General features: G+C 59.0%; 1 protein-coding gene across 1 annotated transcript in view; it reads right to left on the bottom strand.

Annotated features, from left to right (window-relative positions):
* Positions 1–6653: 6653 nt before the first annotated feature.
* Positions 6654–26715, bottom strand: part of Rptor (regulatory associated protein of MTOR complex 1) — a 267055-nt gene continuing 246993 nt past the window's right edge. The window contains exons 22-34 of the mRNA XM_090351345.1: positions 23094–23197; positions 22527–22710; positions 20088–20198; positions 16223–16328; positions 15532–15646; positions 14459–14583; positions 13504–13608; positions 13035–13141; positions 11139–11266; positions 9742–9828; positions 9021–9137; positions 8769–8898; positions 6654–8250 (exon numbers count right to left, since the gene is read on the bottom strand). Coding sequence (XP_090207471.1) covers positions 8182–8250; positions 8769–8898; positions 9021–9137; positions 9742–9828; positions 11139–11266; positions 13035–13141; positions 13504–13608; positions 14459–14583; positions 15532–15646; positions 16223–16328; positions 20088–20198; positions 22527–22710; positions 23094–23197 — 1488 coding nt within the window. The 3' untranslated portion in view covers positions 6654–8181. The remainder of the gene's footprint in view (positions 8251–8768; positions 8899–9020; positions 9138–9741; positions 9829–11138; positions 11267–13034; positions 13142–13503; positions 13609–14458; positions 14584–15531; positions 15647–16222; positions 16329–20087; positions 20199–22526; positions 22711–23093; positions 23198–26715) is intronic.

Raw genomic sequence — 26715 nt, 5'->3', positions numbered from 1 at the left:
CCAGACGCCATCCTGGAAAGTCCACCGCCTGGGACCACGCCTGGATGACATTTCCTTTTTCTTTCTGGGGCTTGAACTCAGGTTCTGGGCACTACTGTCTTGGGAGACTTTTTGCTAGCATCCCGACACCTGAGCCACAGCACCACTTCTGGCTTTTTCTGTGCATGTGGTTCTGGGGAATTGAACTCAGGGCTTTGTGGGTGCTAGGTGAGCACTTTAGCAGTAGGCCACACTCCCGGCCCCCCGGATGGCATTTCTGTATTGTCCATGTCTAATAAGACAAACCACACCAGCCAGGTAGGAAGCAGGAAAAAGTAGAGAAACGTGAACTCTAAGGAGTCCAGGAATAACAAGTGCTAGAAGCAGCCGCCATTTCTAGGACAGAAAACACAGGGAGGAGACTACAGGGAGGAATGTGCCACCAAGGCCGGGAGAGTCAGGGCTGCCTGAAGGGGAGGCCGCCTAGAAAAGGAAGTCCTGCCTCAGGGGCCAGGCACGGCGCCGTGGTAGAAGTGGTAGAAAGTGCACCTGGCACATGTGAGGTGCCACAGGTTTGCTCTCCAGGCCTCTGTGAGGCATTGTTGTGGCTCCAGCATCCTCTGCTCACAGCACCTAACCTTGAACTCGTGGCTCCAGGCTCAGCTGCGTCCTCACGAGGCAGCCCCCGAAGGACGAGTTGGGGCTGATAGCCTCACCCACGGGTGACACTGCTTCCCATGCCAGCTCCAGACGCTGGTTCTGGGGGAGCAGGAGCCTGTGGTGAGGCCTCTGGGGAAAGGAATTTTCTGTCAGCATTCGTGGCTCTGAGCCACACCAGAAGGAACATTCTAGTCCGCCTGCCCTCCACAGTCACCATTCGTCCACTCAGGAATGGTGTCCACGGGCCCACAGGTTTTGCCATTCCAGGTCCCTACTGCTGGAGGCTCCCCAACAACGAGCAGCTCCTGGGGCCACCCCGCATTCCACCAAGCTCAGCCCCGCCGGGGCTGTGTCCTGAGCTGGGCTTCCAAGGCCACCGCCCTCTCCTCCTCGCAGGATCCGCAGAGCCGTGGGCCCAGGGCAGAGGCTTTTCCTCACCCCTGGACGTAGCTGGCGCTTGCTCTTACAGGTCGGGAGGTGAGAGGGCGGCCATCTGGGGTGGGCTGCGGAGCGGGGTCTGTGGAGAGGCTCCAGGCTGGTGCCTACCACCCGTCCCACCGTTCACACAGGGTCCGGGGATCCTGAGCTGCTGGGAAAGCCCAGGGAACATTTTTTGGCTGCAATGGTTCTGTGGCAAGGAACTGGGTTCTCTTTCCCAGTCCCCCCAGGTCTCCCTAGTTTTCTCACTCCTTGGGCTGAGAGTTTGAGGTCCCCTGGAAGTCACATTGCAGGTGCCGGCTTTGCTGGCTGGTGCAGGGCGTCCCACCTCCCAGCTCTGGGGGCTCAGCCTCCCAGATGAGGCTGAGAAAGAGCCAGGCCCCCCCACTCCTGGCCCCTTGCTGCCTGCGGCCAGGACCACTGGAGCCTGCCCAGGGCCGCTCGGATCTGGGGACTGCAGCACAGTGCCGAGGGCCAAGGGCTCCGCAGCCCAGCGGCCAACTGCGGGGCGCCCTCCAACACTGGGCTCGTTTCTGGAGAGCCCTGCTCTCCTCAGTTGCTTGGCTTGTCGAAGCCTCTCCCCGCCTGACGGACACAGCATGTGGAGTTCAGTCCCCCGGACTCCAAATGACCTGCCCCTGACTACACCTGATGGCCCTCTTCCCAGCGAAGCCCATGCTCTGGGCCACTGGTTCTGACTTCGGCCCGAGCTGCAGGACTTCTAACACGGTGGCTCACCATCAGGCACTGTGGCCTTGTGACATCACTGGCTGAACGCTGAGGCCTGCCTGCCTTTCTTTCTTCCCTCTCCCTCCCCCCTCTCCCCTCTCTCACTGATGCCTTTCTTTCTTTCTCTCTCCTTTCTTTTTCTTTCCCTCCCTTCTTTTGCCTCTTGCCTATACTGGGGCTTGAACTCAGGGCCTGAGCACTGGCCCTTAGCTTTTTCACTTAAAGCTGGTGCTCTACCCCTTGAAACACAGTTCCACTTCTGGCCTTTTGGTAGTAAGAATCTCACAGTTTTTCCCCCTGAGCATGCTGGCTTGAAATTGTGATCCTCAGATCTCAGCTTCTCGAGTAGTCAGGATTACAGGTGTGAGCTGTGGGATGAGCTTGAGATGACTCACGGCCAGATGACCAAGTGTGCAGCGCCATTACCACTCAGAGCTTGCCCTGCCTGAAGCCCACCAGGATCAGGGCCAGGCCAGGGATGGGCAGGTCTCGTGGGGTGGGCTGGGCCTTTGTGCTCAGGAGTGGACACAGGAGCTGGCATAATACACAGGCCCTGGACTCTAAAAAGGTGGCCTGGGTGGAGGCCCTGGGGGGAGAAGTTGGGGAGAGGGGCGGTATCTAGGGGGTGAGGCGACCTGGGTGGGGCAGGGCCCTGGGGGAGGTGTCTGGGGGGAGGGGCGGTGTCTGGGGGATGAGGCGGCCCGGATGGGGCAGGGACCTGGATGAGGCGTCTAGGGGGGTGCTCCCTGGGATGCTCCGGGAGGCTGAGAGGGCCGGGAGGGCTGGGCAGAGCCGATGCTGGCCTGCAGGTGCAGGGTAGAGAGACTCCCTGAATGTTGGCATTGCAGAAGCAGAGTGGGGACACAGCAGGAGTCTGAGGTGCTTACCTCTGTCTCCCAGCCTGTCCAGGCTGGATGTCCCTGGCTACTGGCTATGCTGGGCAGAGGCAACTCCTTTGGTGGCCACGGGGTGGTGCTGCAGGACAGGCAAGTGAGAGGCCACACGGCCTGGCTGCCAGGGCCCAGTGAGGGGGGCGGGGGGCTGGGGGAGGCACCTAAACACCAGCCAAGACCGGGGCGGTGAGGCTGGCAGCCTCTGTGCCCCCATAGGGTCAGGAGGTGAGAAATGGGCTTGGAGGCCCTGTGGTCATCGCAGGAGGTGAGAAATGGGCTTGGAGGCCCTGTGGTCATCGCAGTGAGTGGGGGAGGGGCGGCAGAGGTGGGGTGGGGCTGGTGGGGGAGGGCGGCAGGTGATGCAGCTCTGGCCAGGCCCGCAGCAGCCCACAGCAAGGCCTCCTGCCTTTCCACCGGCAAAGCCATGGCATGGCCTGCTATAAGTGGGCCGACTTCTCCATGAAGGGGTGGGAGGAGGGGGAGACTGGGAGCTCCAGTTACAAGGGCCAGCAGGGAGCAGTCTGCGCTGAGGTGCCTGCGTGGCCATCCTCCTCTCATTTACTGCAGCAGACGAGCAGGACAGCAGCGCCCACGAGTCCTTTCCAAGCTGGTCCTTGAGACACATGGCCCCCCCCCCCCCCCCGGGGGTGAGCACGGAGGCTCAGCTCCTTGTTTCCTGGCCTCAAGTGCTGTGAGACCCTGGGGTTGTTTGTTACATAGTGATAGAGCTGTGGCTCAGGGGGCAGAGTGCCAGCCTTGAGCAAAAAGTACTCACATCCCAGGCCTGGCAAAAAAAATCAGTTCATGGGACCGGGAGCGTGGCCTCCTGGTCGAGTGCTCAGCTAGCATGTACCATACGAAGCTTCAATGAGAACAGATTCTAACAGAACAGAGGTTGTACTCCTTGATTCATATACACAGAAAAAGCTGGAAGTGGTGCTCTGGCTCAGGTGGTAGAGTGCTAGCCTTGAGAAAGCTCAAGGACAGTGTCTAGGCCTTGAGTTCAAGCCCTAGGACTAACAAAAAAAAAATCAATTTGTGGCTGGGAGCTGGAGGCTCACATCTGTAATCTTAGCTACTCAGGCGGATGAGATCTGAGGATTGTGGTTCAAAGCCAGCCCTGGTGAGACTCTTCTCCAATGAACTACCAAAACAGCTAGAAATGGAGCTGGGTTCAAGTAGTAGAGCCCTTGCCTTAAGCAAAAAAGCTCATGGACAGAGTGTAGCCCCTGGATTCAAGCACCCAGGACCAACATCAAAAAATACAGGAAAATGGGCCGGGAGTTTGGCCTAGCGGTAGAGTGCTTGCCTAGCGTGCACAAAGACCCCGGTTCGATTCCTCGGTACCCCACATACCTAGCAAAAAGCTGGAAATAGTGCTGAGGCTCAAGTGGTAGAGCTCCAGCCTTGAGAAAGTCCAAGGACAGTGCTCAGGCCCTGAGCTCAAGCCCAGGGCTGGAAAAAAAAAATACAGGAAAGTGAAAATCAAAATTAATTCCCTAGGGGTCTTTGGCTTATTTCTGCTCCCGTTACTTTGTCCTGATACCTGCAGTGTTGTCTGACTTGTGTAGCTCTGCAGTATTACAGTCATTTTGTCAGGACCCTCTTAACTCCGTGTCCCCTATGCTCTGGCTGTTTGGTGCCCCTTGGAATTTCCTATGAATTTGAGGATGTTTTTCTTTCTCTGCAAATGCCATGTGGATTTTGGACTAATAGTTGAAGATGGCTTTTGTGGTGTGTTTTTTTGTTTTTTGTTTTGGCCAGTCCTGGGCTTGGGCTCAGGATCTGACACTGTCCTTGGACTTTCTCAAGGCTAGAGCTCTACCACTTGAGCCTCAGCACTACTTCTGGCTTTTTTCTATGTAGTACCGAGGAATTGAACCTGGTTCTTTGTGCATGCGAGGCAAGCACGCTACCACTAGGCCACAATCCCAGCCCTGCTGTGTCATTTTTGTTCTAAGGTTTTGTTAAACAACGAACACAAAATGAAAGCTTTCATGAGCTTGCTCCCCCTTGCCTCTGGTGGGAGCTGTGGCTGGCACCTGTGGGCATGTGGGTGGGGCAGGGCACCAGTGCTCCCCGTTCTGACCCATGGGGGGTCTGGGGGAAGCCGGGCTCACTGCACCAAGTGGGGCTGGTACCCTAACCACTCAGCCCTCTGCCTACAGGAGACCCTGCCGCTGTACCGGGCAATCTCCAGCCCCAGCCCCACCTCCCTGGAGCTGGGCCTGTCCAGTTCTGCACTTTCTCCATGAGGACGGCTACTGGCCTAGAGCTGCGTCTACTGGACTCAGCTCCACGTTGGGGGGCAGCCACCTTCACTGCTACCCACGCAGCTTCTCTACACAGCGGGCTTCCGTGACTGCGGGGATCACGTCCTGTGCGGGGCCTCACCTGGATTCTGGAAGGAGTCTGGGCTTCTTCCCACTCCAGGGAGCTGAGCTCCAGTGCCAGTCGTGGTTTCCCCGGTGGCTGAAGGGTGAGGGGTAGCTCGGGAATTGGAAAGCGGACTCGGTGGGGCCAATGCTTACCAAGCCATGGGCAGGCGGGGAGGCCTCTCTGGGCTTGGCTCTGCCTGGATTCCTCAGGGACATGACAGCAGCCCCTGTCCCCTGGGCTTGGCAGTCAGTGGCCGGAGGCTGAGTGGCCGTTACCCGTGCCCCCTCTGCCAGGCCTCAGATTCCAGGCAGTGCAAGGCAGGGAGGCCAGAGAGGCCGAGGTGCCTGTCTGCCCCGCACACGAGTCAGGCTTCTTGGGTGGGCAACTTCTGCCTGCACCGGGGTGGTGCCTGCCCCCCAGTGCTGCTGATTCCCAGGTGACACTGGCCCTGCCCTGAGGAGCGAGCGGGACCCCAGGGTTTGTCTGTGGGGCCTCTGGCTATTTGATGGACGCTGCACCCCTGACCATGGTGAGGAACAAATAGACTGAGGAGAGGACGCCATCTTTCCTGCCACCCTCCAGATAATCCCCAACCAGTGTACAGCTGAAGTTCTAGGCATGGCTGGGTGGGCGTGACTGCCAGGAACACATGTCCCACCTGATCCTGGCAGTGGATCCTGCCAGAGCCGGCGGCCAGACCCTGCCCTGTGCTGTGGGCAGCAGTGGAGGCAGAGGGAGGGGATCACGGTGACCTCAGGCCAGGTCACGCAGTGCAGTGTCAGCCTGAGGAGCCTTGGGGATGTGGCCAGCGCAGGAGGGGTGGGGCACCCCTTCCCCAGAGGCCTTGACATTCCTGGGGTCCCCACTAATGGCCTGGCCCCTCACCTCAAGGCTGAGCATTTGGCCTTGAGGTGGCACGGGGCCATCTCTGGGCACATGTCCACATAGCCTGCAGCCTGCACCAGATCAGGGGCTTGAGCAGCCGGGGACCTGGTGGGGGACCTGGTGGGGCCCCTCTTCCCACAGGCAGGAGTGCAGACTTATGCTGACGGGAGGAACAGCACGCTAAGGCGAAGCTGGCCGGCGAGCAGAGGCAGCATCCTTCTGTTTAAGAAGAGCCGCCACCTGGGGCCGGGAGTTTGGCCCAGTGGTGGAGTGCTTGCCTAGCATGCACCAAGACTCGGGTTCAATTCTTCGGTGCCACATATATAGAAAAAAAAGCTGGAAGTGGTGCTGTGGCTCAAGTGGTAGAGCTCTAGCCTTGAGGAAAAACACCTAAGGACAGTGCTCAGGCCCTGAGTTCAGTCCCCAGGACTGGCAATAAATAAATAAATAGATACCACTCAACCCCAATCCCAAACCTCCTTGGCGACGGCCTCCATCCCCTTTCTGGCCTGGGCATGGAGGTCTGGGAGCTGGGCTGGCTGCTGCAGTCCTGGGGCCCCCTTCCTCCCCTCAAAAATGGGTGTTACATGACTGGCCGGGGACCCCACTGGACGGTGGAGCCCTGCCCTTCCCGCCCCACAGACCCCCAGGCGCTGGCTGTCCCCAGCCTGGCACACTGCCGGTGGGTCACTGTGCACTTTTCATTCTTTATTAACAGCTTGATGTTTGTCACTGTTTAGATTCACATTTCAAGTCCATTTTCGCTAGTCCTTCTCAACTCTCATTTTGGTAAAATAAATAGAGATAAGGAACTCTAGCTCAGTGCTCTTCGGAGCCTTGGTTAACTTCATGATTGAGTTTCCGCATCAGACCTGTGGAGGCGGAGCCCGGCGGGGCTCGCTGATGCGCTTGGGCGGGGGTCCTGGGGCCAGAGGTGAAGTCAGGGCGGTCAGCTCCGGAGCACGGCGGCACTCCATGTCTGTGGGCAGAGCTCCGCTTCCTGAAGGTTCCAGTGTCATCGGCTGGAATGCCCTGGCCTGGAGGGCTGGGCGCTGACAGACGAGGCAGCTCTGGCCCCACACTGCCAGCTCACCCACGGAAGGGCTGGGCTCCATCCTGGGCCCCCTCCTGCCGGGTGCTGCTCCCCAGGGCGGTCCAGGGCTGAGGGTGTCCTCCGGCTGCTGAGCTGCGGCCAACAGCACGAGGGGCCTTGTCCCTGACTGTCCAGGCAGGGCCTTGACTCAGTGCTCCTGCCTCTGCCTCCTAAAGCTGGGTGAGGAGGGGTGCACCCCCCGCCTGGCTCTCCATCCCTGCCCTGGCTCCACTCCCACTCTTGGTGGCCTCCTCGGCAGAATCAACTAAACCACCTCCTTCTTCCTCTGGTAGATCCTGATTCCCAAAGAAAATGGAAAATGCTTTTGAAACACCATCATCGAGTTGGGCTCGGCTCCGGCGTGCACACGAGCTCGGGCACACGTGCCTGGCAGAGCTCTGCCGCGCTAGCCCCTGCGTCAGCAGCAGCACGGGCGGCTCGGGCAGGGAGGCCGGGGCCCCCTCGTGTACGACATCCCTGCTTGGGCACAGGCGGAGACCACGTGTCTGCATGCGTGTGCACGTGTGCATGGCACAGCAGTGAGGTCAGGGCCCCTGCTGCTGACCTGAGGGAGGGCCTGGCAGGGGCACTGCCACCACAGCCCTCGGGTGCTGGGGGAGGGGGAGACAAGCCCGGGAGCGCCCTCACCCGTGACTGCAGGTGGCTCGTCCGTCCCCTCTCTCGTCCCCCTGCACCTCAGCGCTGTCCAGCCTGCTCTACGGGCTCTTGGTCCTCACCTCGAGAAGACAGCGACCTGTGGCCCTTCGAGGCGTCTTGCCAGGGCTAATACTCTGATTATATGAAAAGCCAAAACCAATGTGTCCCACGGAAGAACCCTGAGGAGAGCCAGGACGGGGACCAGGACGGGGACCAGGACACGCTGCGGCGCCCGTGAGGTCCCGGCTGGTTCTGGAGCTGGTAGGGATGACAACACACCGAAGCTCTCCCTTCCCTGGACTTTCTGGATAGTTCCGCGGGGACAGAAAGCAAGCAAGTGCACGCCCCGCCTCCGTGGGCAGTGGCCATGCTGGGAGCCGAGGTCCACACGGCGGGCGCCAGGCCTGGAGCCCGTGCTGGGTGGCTATGTACACAAAGGGCGGCTGCAGCCGGCAGGGCCCCGTGCCGCTACCTGAGGCGCTTCTCCACCGAGTACACGGAGATGTAGTAGTCATTGCTTCCCACGGCCAGATGGGGCTGCAAGGGGAGGGCAGAGGAGGGTGAGCGGGGCTGCGGCCCCGCCATCCGCCTCCACCCACGCGCACACCGCATGCATGCGACTGCTCCCCTCGGGAACCACGCAGCATGCAAATTCCATTACAGACAATTTGCATACTACCCACAGTTCCCTGCAGCTTCTCTCCACTGCCCCGCTGGGACAGTCTGGGAACGCCATGTCATGCGCCTCGGCAGAACTGCAGGCACAGCCCCATCCCATCCCTCATCTAAAGAAGGTGGCGGGCAGAGCCTGACTGAAACCCAGCCGCCGCCCATGTGCACACTGGTGCTCAGAGTGAGTCTGGTGTGGCGGTGCCCGCCTGGGGGAGGGGGCACCCTGAAGCCCTCGGCTGCCCATTCTTTCCAAACTTCCCCAGGGACTGCAGGATGCTGGGCAGGGCAGGTCCCCAAGGTCCTGGAGGACACAGGAGGGGCCCAGGGTGACCTGGGGACCGCTGGGGCAGCTGGCCCCATCCCGACCAGAAGGAGAGACAGACCCAGTGCGGGTGGAAGGCCAGGCAGCTGATGGCTCCGACTCGCTGGCCCATGAAGCCGTCGTAGTACTTGATGTTGTTGATCAGCTCGCCACTGCTGTTGTAGACGGCGGTGAACTGGTTCACGGAGCCGCTGCGGAGGGCAAGGTCGGGAAGCTGACCTCCCTCCTTTCTGAGGCGGAGGGCAGGGAGGAGGGGCAGCGGGAGGCCTCTCGGGGAGGGCGGCCGCGGGGCGCTGGGGTGCCAGCCACCTACCAAGCGATCAGGTTTGCCTGCGGGTGGATGTCCAGAGCCGTCAGCCCCTTCACAATCTGCAGCACGTTCACCGACTCCGGCATGCGAGGGTCAAAGACCCGCACGTCTCCATTGACGCTGGAGAGGCCACAGAGACACCCATGGCTTGCCACCATGGTCCTAGAGACTCTTGGGAGGGACAGCCAGGCCCTGCCATGTCTAGTACCCCTGGAGCCCCCCAGCCCTCGCTGGTGGCCTTGCATGCCCACAGACAACGCCCTCCATTCCCTCAGACAGAGGAAGGGTGGGCAGCCAGACTCAGCCCGGCACCACGGGGGGTGGGCGTCCCCCCCCCCCCCGCCTACTTCCGGCCATCCCAAGAGGTATGCTTTGTTTTCACATCACAAATAAGGGGGGAAGGACACATCTCTTTGACGAAATGGTGGCTTTGTGACAGTAAATTACATTCTGCCGTCCCTTTAACAGGCAAATAAATATTCGCTGCTCTCAGCACAGTATTTACCGCACAGCAGAACTGAATTTATGGGCTGGTGATGGCTCTCCTGTCTGGCCACGTGCCACCGGCTGCCAGGCCCAGGGGCTTGGTGCTGAGAGTGGGGAGCTGCGGGGCCCAGCCCGGAGCCCTCCAGCGGGCAGGTCTCTGTGCCCAGGACCCTGACCCCTCTGCCTGGGGCAGGAGCGGCGTCGGTGGGCCGGAGGGAGGGCAAGGCTCGCTCCTTACCTCACGCTCACGATGTGGCCGTCGGGGTGCTTCTGCAGGAACGCTTTCACCACCCAGGCCGTGTGCTCCCGGTACGTCATCACCCGGCTGCGGGGAGGGGCTGTGGTCAGGGGGCCCTCACCGCTCCTCCATGGGCTGCAGCCCCGTGGAGGGGAGCCCAGCCCAGCCTGGGACCTGCCTCAGCCATGAGCAGCGCTGAACCCCACGGGGCTGGGCCACGCCACACTCTGGCCAGTGTGGACTTCCACACCCCCAGATCTTGGGGTGAGGAGGGCCCCCCAATCCTGCCTGTAGACCACTACCCACACCATCACCCCAGAGCAGCTGAGCAGCTCTGAGAGCAGGGCCTGTGACTGAAGACTGACCACAGGTGCTGACCGGCCCTCAGGGCCCTCAGAGGCTCGCAGGGCAGAGGAAGGGCGGGGCAGAGGCTGCCACAAGGCTGGTTTTTTTGGTGGGTCCTGGGGCTTGAACTCTAATCTGGGCGCTGTCCCTGAGCTCTTCAGCTCAAAGCTACCACCCTACCCCTTGAGCCACAGTGCTACTTCTGGTTTTGTAGTGGTTAATTGGAGATAATAGCCTCACGTTCTTTAGTGCCCAGGCTGGCTTTGAACTGGATCCTCAAATCTCAGCCTCCTGAGTAGCTGGGATTACAGGCGTGAGCCACCGCGCCCCGGCCAGGTTGTGGGTTTTGAGTAGGGGTAGGACAAAGGACTCTTCTACCAGGAGAGGACGCAGGGCCACAGTGACCCCTGAGAGTCTTGTCTGTCCTCGGGCCCACTTCAGCCGCTTTGGCCTCTGTGGGCCAGTCCTCAAGTGTCCTGTCTGCCAGGGAGGGGCAGGGAAGAAGTGAACAGGCCTGAGGGAGGGACAAGGGCCAGACCGTGGAAGCCTTCCCTAAAAGCACAGATGACGAAGCTGTGCCATGTCACCTCTGCTCAGCTTTAGAACACCTCACCACCCTGCGATGCCCACCTTCGGGGGTTGGGTGTCCACCAGACAGTCCCGTCTATGGACAGGGAAGGCCTGCAGGCGCCTCTGCCCCCGAGCCTCTCCAGTGCTCAGGAGCCGATGCCCGGCCCCATATTCCCATCACTTCAGGGCTGTCCGGCCACACACGTGTGCCGTATCTTGGGGACACACTGTCCCAATATAACACGGCCAATGGTGACAACACACTTGCCCAGTGTTGTGCTGTGTCACCCGGGTTGTGTCACCCTGCCAGCCTGTCCAACTCCGTAAGCTGTGGAAGCAGGGCTACGCCCAGCTGGCACACCCTATGAGCTGAGGGGAAGCCCTCACCTCACTGAGCTGGCAGTGGGTGAGCCTGCCAGGGGGACGGTGTCCTGGGAGCCCCCAGGGCAGGGGGCGGGGATAAGGGAGGAGGGGAAGTTTACCATTCGCTCAGCGCCATCCTCCTGTCATAGACGCGGATGGAGCCATCGCCCAGGCCAGCCACGATGAGTGAGCGATGCGAGTCACAGGACAGACTCGTCACACAGCTGTCGGCACCCGTGGGGATGTCCTAGCCCAGAGAGAGAGAGGTGAGGGGAGCACAGGCACTCACAGCCGCGACCCGGACACCGGCCCCTGCCCTGCAGGCTTGGTCTCCACTGAAGATGTCACAGACCCCAAGAGCCTGGGACCCCAGGCAGGCAGGCCTCCCGGGACTCAGCCCAGTGCCATCAGCCTGGCGTCTGTGCCACCAGCCAAACCAAGCAGAGCCAGGGTCCTGGCAGCCTGCAGGCACCTCTGGGGATGCCCAGCTCTCAGTGCCAATTAAACTTTCTAACAACATCTCCCTCTTTCCTGAAAAGAAAGACAAAGCATATTTTGGCAATGAGGAGCCCTCGTTAGCTCTCCCTTAAAAACCTTCCTTAGTCAAGTCAGGCGCGGAGGCAAAGCCTGCACCTCCCCTGGGCGGCCATAAACGCTGCGGCAGGGCAGAGGAGAAGGACCACCTGGCGGGAGAGAGCAGGCAACGAAACACAAGAAACAAACGGGTCTCCAACCACAGGGGCCCACGGAGGGGACTCCACACATACAGAAGCGGAGCCAGGGCCTGTGTGAGAGCCGAGGCCCTCTGGACAGGCTGAGGGCTAGGCGCCGGCCAGGTCTCTGCTTCCCATGGTAATGGAGCCCGAGTGGCACCTCTGCTGCGCCCGCAGGAGCAGAAAACAAAGGCCCGTTTCCTGTGGGCACGGGGCTCCCCCAAGGCCGAAGGAAGCTGCGTGGCTGTCCTGGGACAGGGGATGGGAGGGGAAGGTGTAAGTCCAGGAGGAATGACCGACCACCCTGCCCTGAGGAAACCATGCAGCCTCCACCGGGTCTTGTATCCAGCAGCTCCAATCACACAGCCCTTTCTCCCTGACCTGGTGTCATGGCAGCCGGGCCTCCCCATTTCAGGACAGAAAGGGAAAAACTTCTTTTCCACTCTGCCTTTTTAGGCATCCTAGAAGGCAATGACCAGAGCCAGGGGCCTTGGGCCCTGGCCTGAGGCACCTGCGGTCTTGCCTCTGCTCAGAAGGAGGGGGCACCACTGGGTTCTGGCAGGCAGCCTGCACTGTCCTCTGTTGCTCTCTCAGGTAGGCAAAACCAGGGTTCTCAGACTGGGAATGTGGCTTAGTGGTGGAGTGCTTGCCTAGTGTGCATGAAAGCCCTGGGTTCCACTCTTCAGTACCATATAAAGAGAAAAGGCCGGAGGTGGGGGTGTGGCTCAAGTGGTAGAGTGCGAGACTTGGGCAAAAAAAAAAAAAAAAAAAAAAGTCAGGGATAGTACCCAGGCCCTGAGTTTAAGCCCCAGGACTGGCAAGCAAACTGAAAAACAGTGTTCTCTATCTGACCCCTAAAAATGAAAATAACAGATACTTTAAGGGGTACAACTCAATGGTAGAACGTGTGCTTTGCATGCATGAGGCTCTGGGTTCAATCCCTAGCACATCCTCCCCCCAAAATGATACCCAGTCAAGTAATTAAGCATTCCAATTTAAACCATTTCACCCTACTGAGTTCTGATATTCCCTAATTCGCACAGATAAGACAGTATTTGAAAATAATTAGGATTAGCATAGGCTTGATTATGCTGCAGTGCAGGGACACAGGCGCCATGGTGAATGTACCAGGAGGTAATTAGCTTCCGGAGGCAGCAGGGCCCGGCTCCCTGGCTCCCCTCCTCCATCCTGGACGGGGCCCTGGTCTGCCTGGCTGAGCGGGGTCTGTGCGGGGGGGGCGGGGGGGGAGGGGCATGCGTGTTGTGGCAGCGTCCACAGGAGTGGGGGACCATCGCCACCTACCTGCACCTTTGTCTCCCGGTCCGTGTCCCAGATCCGGACGGTCCGCACATCCCCCGAGCTCATCAGGAGGCCCGTCTCCTGCTCCCAGTCCACTACCATGCCTGCGCCTGGGGGGGGAGGGGGGAGTGGGGCAGTGGATGTGGTGCCAGCCTGTGGGCTCTGGGCGGCTTTGTTCCAGCCACATCCTCCTCGAGCTCTGAGGGCGCCCATCCTGCCAGTTCTTAGCCCTTCTCACCTGGAAAATGCTGTTCTTCCAGAACTACCTACAGGTATTACCAGGTCAGGGGGAAAGCGAGGCCGGGAGAGGAGGGGCCTCGGTGAAACCAGGGGTCCTTATGTGGACACCAGCTACAGAAGTCCTGGAGCCCCTGTCCTGCAGCTCTAGCCCACCTTCCTCCAGAGGGAGGCCACGCACCTCTCGTGGTGGACAGCCTGTCTGAGAGGCCCCCGCCCCCGCAGCTCCACGCACCTCTCGTGGTGGGCAGCATGTCTGAAAGGCCCTGCCATGCAGTCACCATTTCTGGATTCTTTTCCAAATCTGCGAAATTCTTCCAGACCCTGATGGCGCCGTCGTCTGAGGAGGGAGAGGAGGGGACGTGAGCCAGTGCCCTGGAGGTGACCTGGATGCCTGTCCTGCAGCTTGGATGAGGGGTTCCCATTGGGGCCACCTGGGAGGCGGTGTTGGAGGGAGCTGGGGCTGGGGCCTGGGCCCTGCACACAGCCGGGCTTCACCTGAGCCAGCCCCGTTCTGCAGCACCAACCCACACCGTGGCGGGGAGGGGCCTCAAAACCGGAGACAAGGTCAGGCTTTGCTCCCTTTGTTTTCTCCTCTCCTCCTGTGTTGTGGACTCTGGGAGATGACAGGGACGCTGGCCTACCAGCGGGGAGCATGTGGGCCCCCGAGTTACCCCCGGGCCACCACTCAGTGGTACAGGCAGCACAGTGACTACTTCTGCAGCTTCTTCCATGTGGCCCAGTCTGTGGGACCCCAGTCCTTCCGTGACAGCCCCCGCCCCTGGCACTCAGAGCCAAAGGGAGTGGTCTGTCCTTAGCCAAGTACCTAGTCCTGTGCGGCCTCGTCCCCAGACCTGCTGCCCTGTGAGCGGAGAGCAAGCTGGCCTCTAAAGGCCACCGGGCGAGCAGCCCCATGTCAGCCTGGGCGTCCTCCACTGCTCTCGTTCAGTGCCGATCACCCTGGGTCCCCCACGAGAGCCTTTCCCCTTCTCAGAGGGGACAGGGCACTGAATGGACATGGAAAGGCTGAGGAGTGGAGGCTCCAAGCTCGGTCCTCCAGCTCTGCAACGCCCACCCATGGGACCCTCCTGGAGGGTCCACTTCTAAATGACGGAGGCTTGTGAGGAGTGTCTGTGGCAATAGGGGGGGCAGAGCCTCAGGACCTCCCGTCCCCCCACTGCCCACACCACCTGTGGCCGTGAGCAGGAGGGAGCAGTCCTGGCCATTCAGGTACTCCATGGCAGTGACCCTGGTGTACCGAGGGTTTCCGTTGTGGAAGTAGTCCAGCTTCTCTCCTTTCTCCCAGTCCCAGAAGCTGCAGGCAAGAAGACAGGTCATCAGGGAAACGCAAAACTTTGCTACTCAGAAGGCTAAGATCCCACGATTGCGATGCAAAGTCAGGCCAGGCAGGAGAGTCGATGAGTTTTATCTCTAGTTATGCATCAAAAAGCTGAAATGGAGCTGTGGCTCAAGTGGTAGAGGGATAGCCTTGAGCACAAAAGCCCAGGGACGGTGCTCGGGCCCCAAGTTCAAGCCCCAGGACCTGCACACACACACAACAGTAAACACATGTGACCCAGGAGAACGAAGGACGGGCTTAGATATTCCTGCACCCATGATCACAGCAACACTCTCCACGCCAGACAACAAGCAACACAGGCGCCTGTGAGGAGCCCGTCCTCATGTACACCACACCCTGCGGACGCCTGCAGCCCCAGGTGAGACCTGAGGACAGGATGCTGAGGAAATCAGCATCCAACGGGCGCACGCCGGGCTGCACTGCAAGTGGCCCCTGCAGAGGTCTCTGGGGTCAGCAAATGAACGCGCCCGTTCATCTTACACGTGTGACCTTCGGAGCATGCTAGAGCATGGGAGGACACGCGTAAGACATGCTAAGTGACACGGACTACAAGTGGACGACAGGCCTGGGGGTAGGAGGCGGGCGTGGTGAGTTGTGAAAGTCTGGAGATGGAGGCAGAGCTGGCTACACTGCCCTGGGAACCCGCTTAATGCCACCGACTGTGAGGCCAATGAGATGACAAGTATATATAGTCATTTTGTATACTTTTAAAAAGAGAGAAAACGGTGAGAAGCAGGCACATGCTCTGACAGCGAGCCTCTTCATCCACAGGAAGCCCTGGGAGGACCCCCGCCCCCAGGGCATGAGCCCTGGTCACGTGCCATCACACCTCAGCACTGGACTAGGAGGAGGTCTGGTAGAGGGAGCCAGCCCCAGGGAGGGTGGTCCTGCAGCCGTGCCTACCAGATGCTGTCCTTGTCAGCCACAGCGATGCACGGGGTGAAGGGGTGGAATCTGAGCACGGCGGGAACGCCAGGGTTTCTGTTTAGAAAAATCTGGTCGTCCAGTCTGGTAATGCCTGCAAGAGAGACAGCGAGCGCTGCGTCTGCGTCGTCCGCCGTCACACGTCCACGCTGGCTGGGGACCAGGAGAGGCACGATGGAATGGGAGGGCTGAGATCCACGCCGGGGAGGGAGGGGCGCTCTGGCAGCAGGGTGCCCACAGACCTGCTGCTGCAGACCTGGACGAACAGCATGCTTCCCCCCACATCCACTGAGCCTGGGAATCAGTAAGGGACAAGAGGGAGTCGTGGAGAGGGCGAGGGAGTGCAGGCACTGGTGTCCATGGCCATCCCCAGTGGCTTGCAGTCTAAAAGGCTGGCCAGAAGGTCCCATGACCAAAGGACAGAGCTACCGTGTGAAAGGGGCCGTGCAGTTTGTTCTCTGTGTGCAGGGGAAAGGGGTCCTGAGGAGAAGGGGCGTTGGGCTGCACCTCTCCCCTGAGCATCCTGTGTCCCCATGCCTCCCCTCCCTGCCCCTGCATGGCCTCACAGACCAGCCTCCAGTGTTCATCTGGGAGGGGACAGAGATACACAAGGGCGCACACGGCCTTGGTCACAGATGCCGCCCTCCCCAGAATCCAGGCCGGGCCTCACCCCTCTGGATGGCCTGCTGGGCCTGCTTCCGCACACGGGTGTTTCGCAGGAACCGCCACTCCCTCTCCTTGCGGGTCTGGCTCTCCAGGTCGTGCTCCTCGGGAATCTTTAATGATAGAAAGCAGCTCATGTCTCCCAGCTCCCCCACCGGAGGCGCACAGGGGGGTTTACGGCTGATTCCAGGCTCCCAGAAGCTGGGGAAGAATGCCCCACCCTGGAAGTGTGAGAAAAGTGACAGTGCAGGACAAGAGCAGACCCTGGCAAGTGATTCCCAGGCACCGCCCCCCCCCCCCCCCCCCCGGCAGAGGCCACAGCACTGGCTTGCTTCTATAAGATTTTAGGTCTGAGACTAGAACTCGAACTCAGTACCTGATGGTTTTGCTCTCTGGTTAGTATTCTACTGAGTCATGCCTCTAACCCCAGGACATTTCCTTCTTTATATCTAGTGGGTAAATTTGGCTGACTCCTGAAATATGGAGGAAAGTCAATAAATAAGATAAAACCCTATTTCCACACTGATGTTAGAGTAGAAAGACGAGCTTCCATAACCAGCCTTGAGGTGAGCAAGGATAGCAGTGCAAAGGCCAAAGAGTGCCTCTGTTTATCATTTGAAAAGCAGCTTCCTTCCAGAGCAGGCATAAAAGACAGAGCGCGCTGGCGTGTGTGGCCGAGAATGGGAAGTGGAGCATGTCCGTGTTTCCCGTGTCCTCTGTCTTCTGCTCTGTCTTCCTGGCAGTGAACTGCACACCTCCTTCAGATGGCTGCACTTGTTTCCTACCATTTTATCACCACACTTCTTTCTTTTTCTTCTTATAAATTGCAAAAACACATAGGACAAAAAAAATTAACAACAGCTCAAGGAGGGCTGCCTGACCCAACAAACATACGGAGGAGGCGTCGACGACCTTCCTCGATGGTCACTGGTTAGAAACGGCCCCACAGTGGCTAACGGGGCAGACTGTGGATTCATGACAACTGTTCACTTTATGACAACACAAAGCTTATTAGAAAGGAAATGACAAATGGCCAGTGAGGTAGAGCAATAGTAAGAAAAGCCTGAGTTTCAGGACGAAAGCCTGTGCGGGAAGGAATACAGTGTTTTAACAAAGACTTGGTCTCTTAGGGACTGAAGCAGAGAAAGAGGCCTGAGAGGTGCCTGAAGCAGGAAGTGTGTGTGTGTGTGTGTGTGTGTGTGTGTGTGTGTGTGTGTGATCCAGGTCTACCAGTTCTGTGTGGCTGGGGCAACTGCAGACATGGGGGTGGGCCTGGGGAAAGCATCACACTTCAGCTGCAAAGACAATGACAGTGACAGCAAGCCTGGCGGGAAGGCACAGGGAGGCGTGGGCACGGGCCTGGCAGGTGGCAGACAGTCTGGCACCTGCAGGGTGGCTGGAATCCCGAGGGCCCTAGGGGCGCTGCTTTATGGGGGCTACACAGACCTGTGCCCAGCACTGAGAACCAAGCCTTCTCCTTCAGACTCTGCTCTCTCCAGACACCCGGACACGGATCCCTAAAGCAGCCCACCCCTGGGGCATCCATCCTTGGGCAGCCGGCCAGCTGTGACCACCCAGCTGGCCAGGAGGGAGAGGTCAGTGCAGAGGGAGGCAGAGGCGACCAGTGAATGGAGACACAACAGGGCGGCCAGGAGGGGTGCATGGGCAGGGCCCTCAGGAAGCCAGAGCCACGTGACATGGGTCAGCAGTGAGTCCCCCTCGTCGTGCCTTCGCCTCTCCCTCCATGCCACATCTCTCTTGGTTGAATAAAAGCTTGTCTGGTAAACAAGTGACGAGGGGCAGCTTCTGTGCCCTCCCCGAGCCCTCTGCGTGGAGCCTGGAGCGCTGCGGGCGGCACAGCTGCGTCACATGCTCAGGATCACGACGTGCGCATTTCTGCACCTCTTGGCTTCTCTCAGACAGAAACCAATTACAATCCCGAAGCCTCCCACAGAGGCAAGGCAGCGTAAGACCAGTGAAGCTCCGCTCCCTTCCGGGGCTGGGGAACCACGGAGGACAAGGAACGGCAGCTCTGGGAGCCGCACCCGGGACGCTTCACAGGAAACGGGGCTCTGTGGGGCTCTGCAGACACTGGGGCTGGATCTTCTTGACAGTCTCGTGGAACCCAAGTTCAAGGGGCATGGCATGAAAGCCCAGCAGGAAGCAGACTCTCAAGGATGAGAAAGGTTTGGGCCAAGGCAGACCTCGCCCCGGCCTGCGTGCAGGCGCGGGGCCCGCGGGGCCTCCTCAGCATCTCCCAGGAAGCACTGGAGTCACTGGGGAGGGACAGTGAGTGAAAGCAGCGCAGGGGACCATCTACGCTCCAGTACGAGCTCGGCTCTCCCCTCAACTCATGGCGGTTGAGGTAAATTCTAGGCAGGGTTCTGAGTTTGGCTGCAGGTCGAGCAGCACACCCAAGGTGTGCTCCCTTCCAGGGAGGTGACAGCCAACACATCACTTTCTAGGACTTCGAGAAAAGCTTCTCCTTCGCTCTCAGGAGAGCAGCGTCACTGCCAGCCCCTGGTCCACCGGCGAGGGAGGAGAGCTGCCTGTCAGGCTTCTTACCTTCATGACCTTAGGTGCCATAGCCCATGACTGAACCAGGACACCAACCTTCCCTTCATATTCAAGCAAACACCATTTGACTTCTGGAGGCCGCAGTGAGTTCTAAGGGACAGCTCTGCCCTGCCCCAGGTCTACCTGCTTCCCAGGGCCTGCTGATAGTTGGAGGAGCTTGTTTCCTGTTCTAGTGTCTGTGCTCTCCTTTTTTCTATCTAAACCACCAGGGCTTGGCGAGTGGAAAAGGGTCTTCTTCCTCTGTGTGGGGAGGCTGCTGCTCCTTGCCTGACCCCACCCTGGGTCATCTTGGCAACTTTTCTTTTTTGGTGGTCCTGAGGTTTGAGCTCAGGCCTTGTGCTTGCTGAGCCCTGCTCCTGCCCCCAAGCCTCTACCCACCTCAGATGGCTGCCCTGCTCAGTCTACTTCCCGAGCAGCTGTGCAGCCTGGCACCTGCCACTGTGCCCAGCTGTAAAGGTATTTTTCCTTAGTACAGAAATGGCAGACGATAGAAATGTGTCACCATAATCACATGGCATTTCCTTGGGGCTTTCCCTTGAAAACTTGGCATTCCATGCAAGGCACATACAACCACAGTCATTTTGTAAGCATGTGTTGGCCTTGTTTTACAATATTTTGTCATGAGTATTTCTGCACGCTATGTATTTTCCTTTTATTTTGAGACAAGGTTTCACTACCTAGCCACAGATGGCCTCGAACTTGTGGTACTCCAGCCTCAATCTTCTGAGAACTGGGATTTCAGGCATGTGCCACCATGCCTGGCTGCCACCATTTTAAAGAATGGTTGAATAGCTTCAAAGTTATTTCCCCAAACACTTCATAGCTTTTTAACCGTGCAGAACTGGACAGCTGCAGGTGCCCCGAGCGTCACGACTGTGAAAGGCACAGAGGTCTCAGAAGCAGTGGCAGGCCTGCAGCCAAAGGTGGCCCTGCAGAGCTAGCCAAGTGTGTCCTCCAGACAGCAAGCATGGCTGTGGAGGCCTGGCCCGCTCCTGCGAGGGAGCTGGATACAGTGCCATACAGAAGGTGAGGGGAGTTGCCTTGTGGCAGTTCTGTCTCGATGTGGAGTCACCCTCTAAGTCACTGCTGAGCTGAGGCGTGAGAGGCAGCGGGGGGGGGGGCACACCTTCTTGCACCCCAGCTCCCACCTGATCCCTGTGTCAGAGGCGCTGCGCTGGGAGGGAGGGAAAGGCAGAGCAGAGCAGGCAGGCACAAGAGGAAGCAGAGGGTGGAGAGGACGTTGCGGGCACCCACCCCCAGCTCCTCCACGGCCCGGGACTCAGGTCAGGACTCGCCTTCATGACAGGCTGGGCGAAGTACCGGGCACTCCAGTCACAGAACCCCGTCTGCACTGCGGCACCGAGGAAGCTTCTGTGTCCCGCAGCTTCGTCCGCGTCGTCCGCCGGCTGGGGCCATTTGGAAGGGAGCACGAGGGAGAGAAGGAAACTATTATCAGGTGTGTTTTAAAAGTTTTTGACACAGGGTCTACTATGTAACTCAGGCTGGCCTTGAACTTGTGAGCTCCTGTCTTAGCTTCCCAAGTGTTGAGATTACAGGTGTGACACATGTGCCTAAGCCCTGTTCCATGTTTTCTTTTGCCAATCCCTGGGCTTTCCTCAAGGCTAGAGCTCTACCACTTGGGCCAGAGCACCACTTCCGGCTTTTTTTTAATATTTTTATTGTAATTAGTAAAAGGGTTACATGATATTTGCCAGATAGAAGGTGCATTAATTCACATACATTGATTCCCTTTCACATGTCTTGGTACCATTACCCTCCCCCCACCAACCACCCCCGGCTTTTTTTTTTTTATGCGCGTGGTACTGAGGAATCGAACCCGGGTCTTCATGCATGCTAGGCAAGCACTCTACCACTAGGCCAAACCCCCGCCCCTTCCCTTTCTTTTTTTTTTAAGTAGGTTAGAGTTCCTGTCACTTATGGATATTCCCAGGTTTTGTGGTCTGGACCATCGATGCATCTGCATCCTAGGGAGTAAGCCAGCAGTCTTCACATCTGCTCCCCACGCCCACACTGGAGGGGCGGGGCCAGGAGATACTGTGTGGGCTAGTACGGTGGGGTGATGTCACATGCTCTGCTCCTGAGACCAGGAGGCAGTGAGAGGGGGCAGGCAGGTGCTCTACCGTGCCTGGAGAGTCTTATACTTTCTTTTTTGGTGCCAGTCTTGAACTTAGGGCCTTTCTGCTCAAGGCTAGCACTCGTCCTCTTGAGCCACAGCTCCACTTTTGGCTCTTTTGAAGATGACTCTCATGGACTTTCTTGCCCAGGCTGGCTTTTACCTGTGATCCTCACATCTCAGCCTCCTGGAGGAGACAGGATTATAGGTACGAGCCGCCAGTGCCTGGCTTCTCCTTTTCCTTCCCCTTCCCTTACCCCCCCCCCCCCCCCCCCCGTAGAACTGCGGCTTAAACTCAGGGCTTGGTACACAACTCACAGATCTACTTCCAAGTTTTGTTTTTTTGTTTTTTAAATACTTATTTCAAAATCTGTTTTCTAGGAAATTAAAGCCTGGATGTCTGGCCAGGACTCAGGGACAGGGGCTGGGTTAAGAAGCAGGATTCGGGCCGGGGGAGGGGGAGGGCATGGTGGGGTGGGTACGGCTCAAAAGTGGACTAGCATAGGTGGGATCCTGGGAAGAAGAAGGTACAGGAAGGAAGGAGAAGGAAAAGAAGAGGAGGAAGAGAAAGGGGAGGAAGAAGATGAAGAGAAAGAGGAGGAAGAGGAAGAGAAGGAGGAGGAGGAGGAAGAGGAGGGGAGGAGGAAGGCTGGCACAGCTGTGTGGCAGGCTCTGACAAGACCACGGGGCCATGGAACACACGAGGCCCCTGCTTCGCCGCACAGCTGAGCCCTGGCCAGCCGCACATGTGGCTGTGGGTGGGCCCCCCCCCCCCCCGAGCCGCTTAACTGAGGAGTTTCTCTGGCTCTTCCCTATGGGGAGAAAATCCCTGGGCTGTGCTGTGGCTGAGAGGGGACCCGGTGAGGGGTGGGGTGGGTGGCCACCTCTCTCCTGCCACACACCTGCCCGACTCCTGGCCTCAGGAAGGCACTGCCTGCACTCGGGGCTGCGGCAGGCTGCCAGTGCACGCAGACACGTGCCCAGCTGTGGTGGTGCTGCTCCCCCTTGGGGAGCCTGGACCCCGCACCCAGCTGCAGTGCCGCTTCAGCTCCTCCTCTGTTCACAGCGAGCCTGGCTCCCTCCAGTAACCACAGAGACCCTCGAGTGCTGGTGCCCCGGGAAGCTGGCGCCCTGGCAGGTCCCGAGAACCTATGACCCAACGAGCAGCAGATGGCAGGCAGGACAGAAAGTCCTACGTAGACACGTGTTACAGGACTACGATTTTAAACCTGCAGGAGCGCTGACTTCTCTTCCCTAAAATCTCCTCCTCAACTTGTGCAGACTAATTGAATGTTTATGGAAAAACCAAACAACCCATTCAGAATCAACATTGTAGAGCGGCTGCCTTTCAAGCAGAGGCAAAGTGCTATTTACCCAAGAAGGGAGAAGCACATTAACTCCACGTGCACATTTTGTTTGGCAGCACTGCTGAGTGGAGCAGAGCAGGAAGTCTGCGGGATAAGATGCCCTGTGTGCCAGGACCGCCAGGCTCTGCGGCCGGGCACGGAGCCAGGCTGCCGCCTGGGTGTCCGGGACAGGGATGGGCCCTGCTGGTCCCAGGAAACCCGGGCCCTCAGCTGCCTCCCTCATCTCTCCGTACCTGATCTGGGCCTCTGTCAAACATCTTCCGCGTTCGGGGGAACTGGTGGGAGTGGGGGGTGTATTGCGCCCCCACCGGCCCCGTGGGGCCTGCACGGCTGGAGGGCAGGTCCCGGCTCCCTGGCTGTTTGGCCACATCGTTGGTCAGGCTGCAGCTGCTGGTGCTGGACGCGGGTGGGGAGCCTCTGTCCACAGAAGAGCGTGTTACTGAGGGCCACACACGGAGTGAGACCCAATACCCCGCTGCCAGGGGCTGGGAACGGACCCAGGCTATCCTCGGCGCCGGACGGGTCACCACTGACTCCCCAATACAAGCCGCTGCCTGAGGACCAAAGCCCTCCTGGGCGCTGGCCCTGCTGGCACTACCTGGACAACCCAAGTCCTCAGGAACCTTTGCAGCAGTGCCATGGGCAGACGGAGGGCTCGAGATATGGCAGAACCCCGTGACGGGTTTGTGTGTGCGTGCGTGCGTGTGTAGCAGGGAGGGAAAGCAAGTGATGGAGGGGGAAGGCGCACAGGACAGCAAAGCCAGTCCCAGCAGGCACGGGGGGGGGGGGGGGGCACTCACCCTGCCTGGTGGATGTTCACACCCTTGTTGGTTGGGCTGGCAGGGGCCGACTGGGTGAGAGAGGATGTGTCCAGGATGCGCTGGGGACGGGCGTTCGTCGTGGCCTGCAAGCAAAGGACAGGTGAGATGGGAGGCGAGCGTGACGGCCCCTCGTGAGGTGGGTATGTATGAGGCTGGTGGTGGCTTTGTGCAGCTTCCAAACGACAGGGGTGCCTTCCAGCCCTGGAGGCCTCAGGTACCTGCTCAAGACCCAAAGCTTTCCAGGACTGGTGGAGCCAGGCTGGGCACTGGGTCTGCACTGCTTTTGGAACAGCATGTGGACAGATTGACCCCCTTCCTTTTACTGGGGCCACCTCTAGGGCCAGGCCTGTGTCCCCGGCCGCTGGGCCTCTGGTGGGACCCCCAACACCTCCACTTCACTGGGGAGCTGCAGGGTGTCCTGGGAAGAAGCCTAGCCTTGCAGGAGGCCGCAGAGGCCTAGCACAGTACTGCGAGGGTCGGGGCGGTTTACCAGACACTGGCTGGCCAGTGGCCCTGGGCTGGTGGGTCATTAGGGCTGCCAGGCCCTGCCACCAGAGATACTTCTTAGGCTGCAAAGCCCACAGGGGCTCACGCAAACCGCAGGGGCTGTGGGTGAGGAAGGTGGACCTATGTACAAAGGCCCCGGGGCTGAGATGTGGGAGGGGCAATCCAGGTGCAGAGCAGCTGCTGTAGTGGAGGCGAGAGGGCGGAGGCTGTGAACGTCCTCCCAGAGTTATACCTGGCAAGCGCCACACCAGCTGGGACCTAGCATTCTAGAGGGCACAGCTTTTGTTTGTGCATGTAGGTCTGGCAATGTGCTGCCTGCTGGAGGAAGAGGGCAGGAAGCTGGGAGTGCCTGCTGTCTGTCCACTGGCAACGCCTGCGTGCTAAGGTGGTGAGGCAGGAGGACGTGGCTGGTGGGGCCTTCGAGCCCTGGAAGCCGACAGACTCAGAGACCACAGACTCAGAAAGGGCTGTGGAGGCCAGCGCAGAGTCCCCTGTCAGGATGGGGCCAGAGGCTTTCTAATGGCCAGTGCTCCCTCTGCCCGGCCACTCCCCGAGAGCTGACTAGGTTGCCTTCTTGAAGATGGGCAGACATACAAGACCTGACCTGGGAGGGGTCCCATGCTTCTGAACAATTCTCTTCAACATCAGGCACGCTGTCCGCACAAGTTCCAGACAGAGAGCCAAGAACCCAAACTACCATAGTGGTCTGCGCTTAGACAGCACACCAAACCCCCGCCTTCAAACAGGCAGCCGGGTAATGGAGCAACACCCATCTTTCTTTTTGGTTGGTCATGGAGCTTGAACTCTGGGCCTGGGCACGGTCCCCGCGCTCTTCCGCTCAAGGCCAGTGCTCTAACCCTTGTGCCACAACGCCACTTCTGATGTTTTGGTGGTTAACGGAAAGTAAGAATCTCAAGGTCTTTGTGCCCGGGCTGGCTTTGAACCTTGACTCTCAGATCTCAGCCTCCTGAGCAGCTAGGGTGACAGACGTGAAGCACTCCATCACCAATCTTCAAATGGTGTTTTTCTCCTCTACCTGGTGGAACTGAGGTTTGAACTCTGGGCTTGTGCTAGCGAGGCAGGCATTCCACTTGACCCATGCCATTATCCTTAGTGCTTCTTTTTCCTTTCCCCTCCACAGGGTCTTGTGATTTTGCCTGAGCTGGCCTCAGGCTGGAAATGTCTAGCCCACCCCCCAGTTCTTCCAGACACAGCTCACCATGCCCAGTGGATTCTCATATTTTGATTACAAGAGTAATACACATTCTTGGTGAACTAATTTTTGCTTTGATATTTAAATTATTCAGGCAGTTCTACAGGCACAAAATCTGACAGCTGTATGATTCCTTCAGTCTAAACGAGAGAAGAAATTTAAACTTAGATGAAGTTTAACACATGCTTTCTCAAAATTTTTTGAGACAGTGGGTGGTGATGGGGAAGACAGAAAGCTTTTGGGGATGGAACGGGGACTTCCACGAATCCCACACCCTCCCCCATCACAGCACTGCAGGGCTACAGTGCGGCTTCTTCCTGGAGCTCCTGGTGGGGGCTCCTCTGGGGAAAACAGTGTGGGCTACAGCACCTAGCTTGGCTTGTTGCAGACAGCCGGAGGCCGCCTGCCCACACGCTGGGCTGCAGCCACAGGCTCCCCAGTGTGGCCTGCCCAGGGTGTTTTTTCAGGGGCACTGATGCCACCAGGGCTGTAGGCCCGGGCAGCTTGGCTCAGCCACTCTAGTTCTCCTCAGGCTTGGGCCATCGGGCAAATGCAAGCCAAACACCCCTCTGGGTGGGGACTGGGAGGACAGATGGCACGTAGGCATGGCCATGAGATAACGAGGCTTGGATCAGACCCTCAGGACAGTCCCTTCTGGCATGGGCCTGGTGGTGTGGGAGCACCTAGCCAGGCAAATCTGACAGATGCCCCTCGGCGACTGGTTTGTGGACAGAAGCCAGTGAGGACGGCCTGAGCCCCTGCATGAGCCCTTCCCCACGCACCAACCTCTGCCTCAGTGGAACCCAATGAACGAGGGCAGCACTCAGGGAGGACATTTAATCCCCACAGCGCCCCGAGGCAGGCCAGGTGCAGCAGGGATACTGCTCTCTCAAAGGGAGGAGAGGAGGGCGGGAAGGTGTGAAGGGCCAGCCAGGGGTTGGCAGGGGAGCCAGCCCATACTGTCACAGCCCCGGTGCTGTCTCCCACCCCCTGCTGGGAGCCAGGGCTCCAGGAGCCTCTCCTCCAAACTGGTCTCCTCTCATCTCTGTGTACGCGCAGCTAGTGCCTGCGAGGCAGGAACTCAGAGCAGCCACGCAGACGCCTGGCAGGGGCCTGGGCCTGGCGATCTGGACCACCTCTCTAGGAGGAGGTTTTGAAGAAACACGTGGGTGAGGATGATGGTTCATCTGCTGTTTGGGTGATAATGGAGTGTGAACTCCGAACGCCAGGCAAGCGCTGTACTGCTGAGCCTGCTGATGGCTGACATCTAGGCCACTGGGACGGCACAGCTGAGGGGACTTTAGCAAGGTGCGGGGGGGACACCAGAACGTGGGCAGCCCCACATGACAGGACGGGGGCTCAGGTGGAGTGGAGAAAGAAGGAAGAAGCTACAAAACAGAATTCTAGGGTGAAAACCTCTGAAGCCACAAGCCAAATGACATCTTCCTCCTTCTGAGCGCTCATCCGGCACTGCACACAATGCCGAGGCAAGCACAGGGAGCTGCGCGTGGAGGGAAAGCCAGAAGGCTGACCCCAACGACAGCAAGACTGCGCTGGCGGTGGCCGCTGCTTTGAGATATGAGCCAGGTGATGCAGCCAGGCTGCCCCCGAACTCACGACTCTCCTGCCTTAGCCTCCTGGGTGCTGGGGTAAGAGGCATGCTTAACGACAGGCTCACCGCAACTTTGGGAACTGCTCTCCTGAGAATCTCAGTGGTCATTTTGTTGGTTACTCAGGCCCTCTGTGGACTTTTGGCCAAAGCGTGACATTCCATGCAAACGGCCTAAAGGTGAAGTACAAGTTCTAGGCCTATGGAACAGGAACATCCAGACACAAAATGAGGTGCAGCTGCTTGGCTGCTGGCACACAGCTGGCAGCGAC

This window comes from Megascapheus bottae, chromosome 17 (assembly GCF_031878675.1).
Source record: "Megascapheus bottae isolate mThoBot1 chromosome 17, mThoBot2.hap1, whole genome shotgun sequence".
In the NCBI taxonomy this organism is placed as follows: Eukaryota; Metazoa; Chordata; class Mammalia; order Rodentia; family Geomyidae; genus Megascapheus; species Megascapheus bottae.
This window is presented reverse-complemented; position numbering and strand designations above follow the sequence as displayed.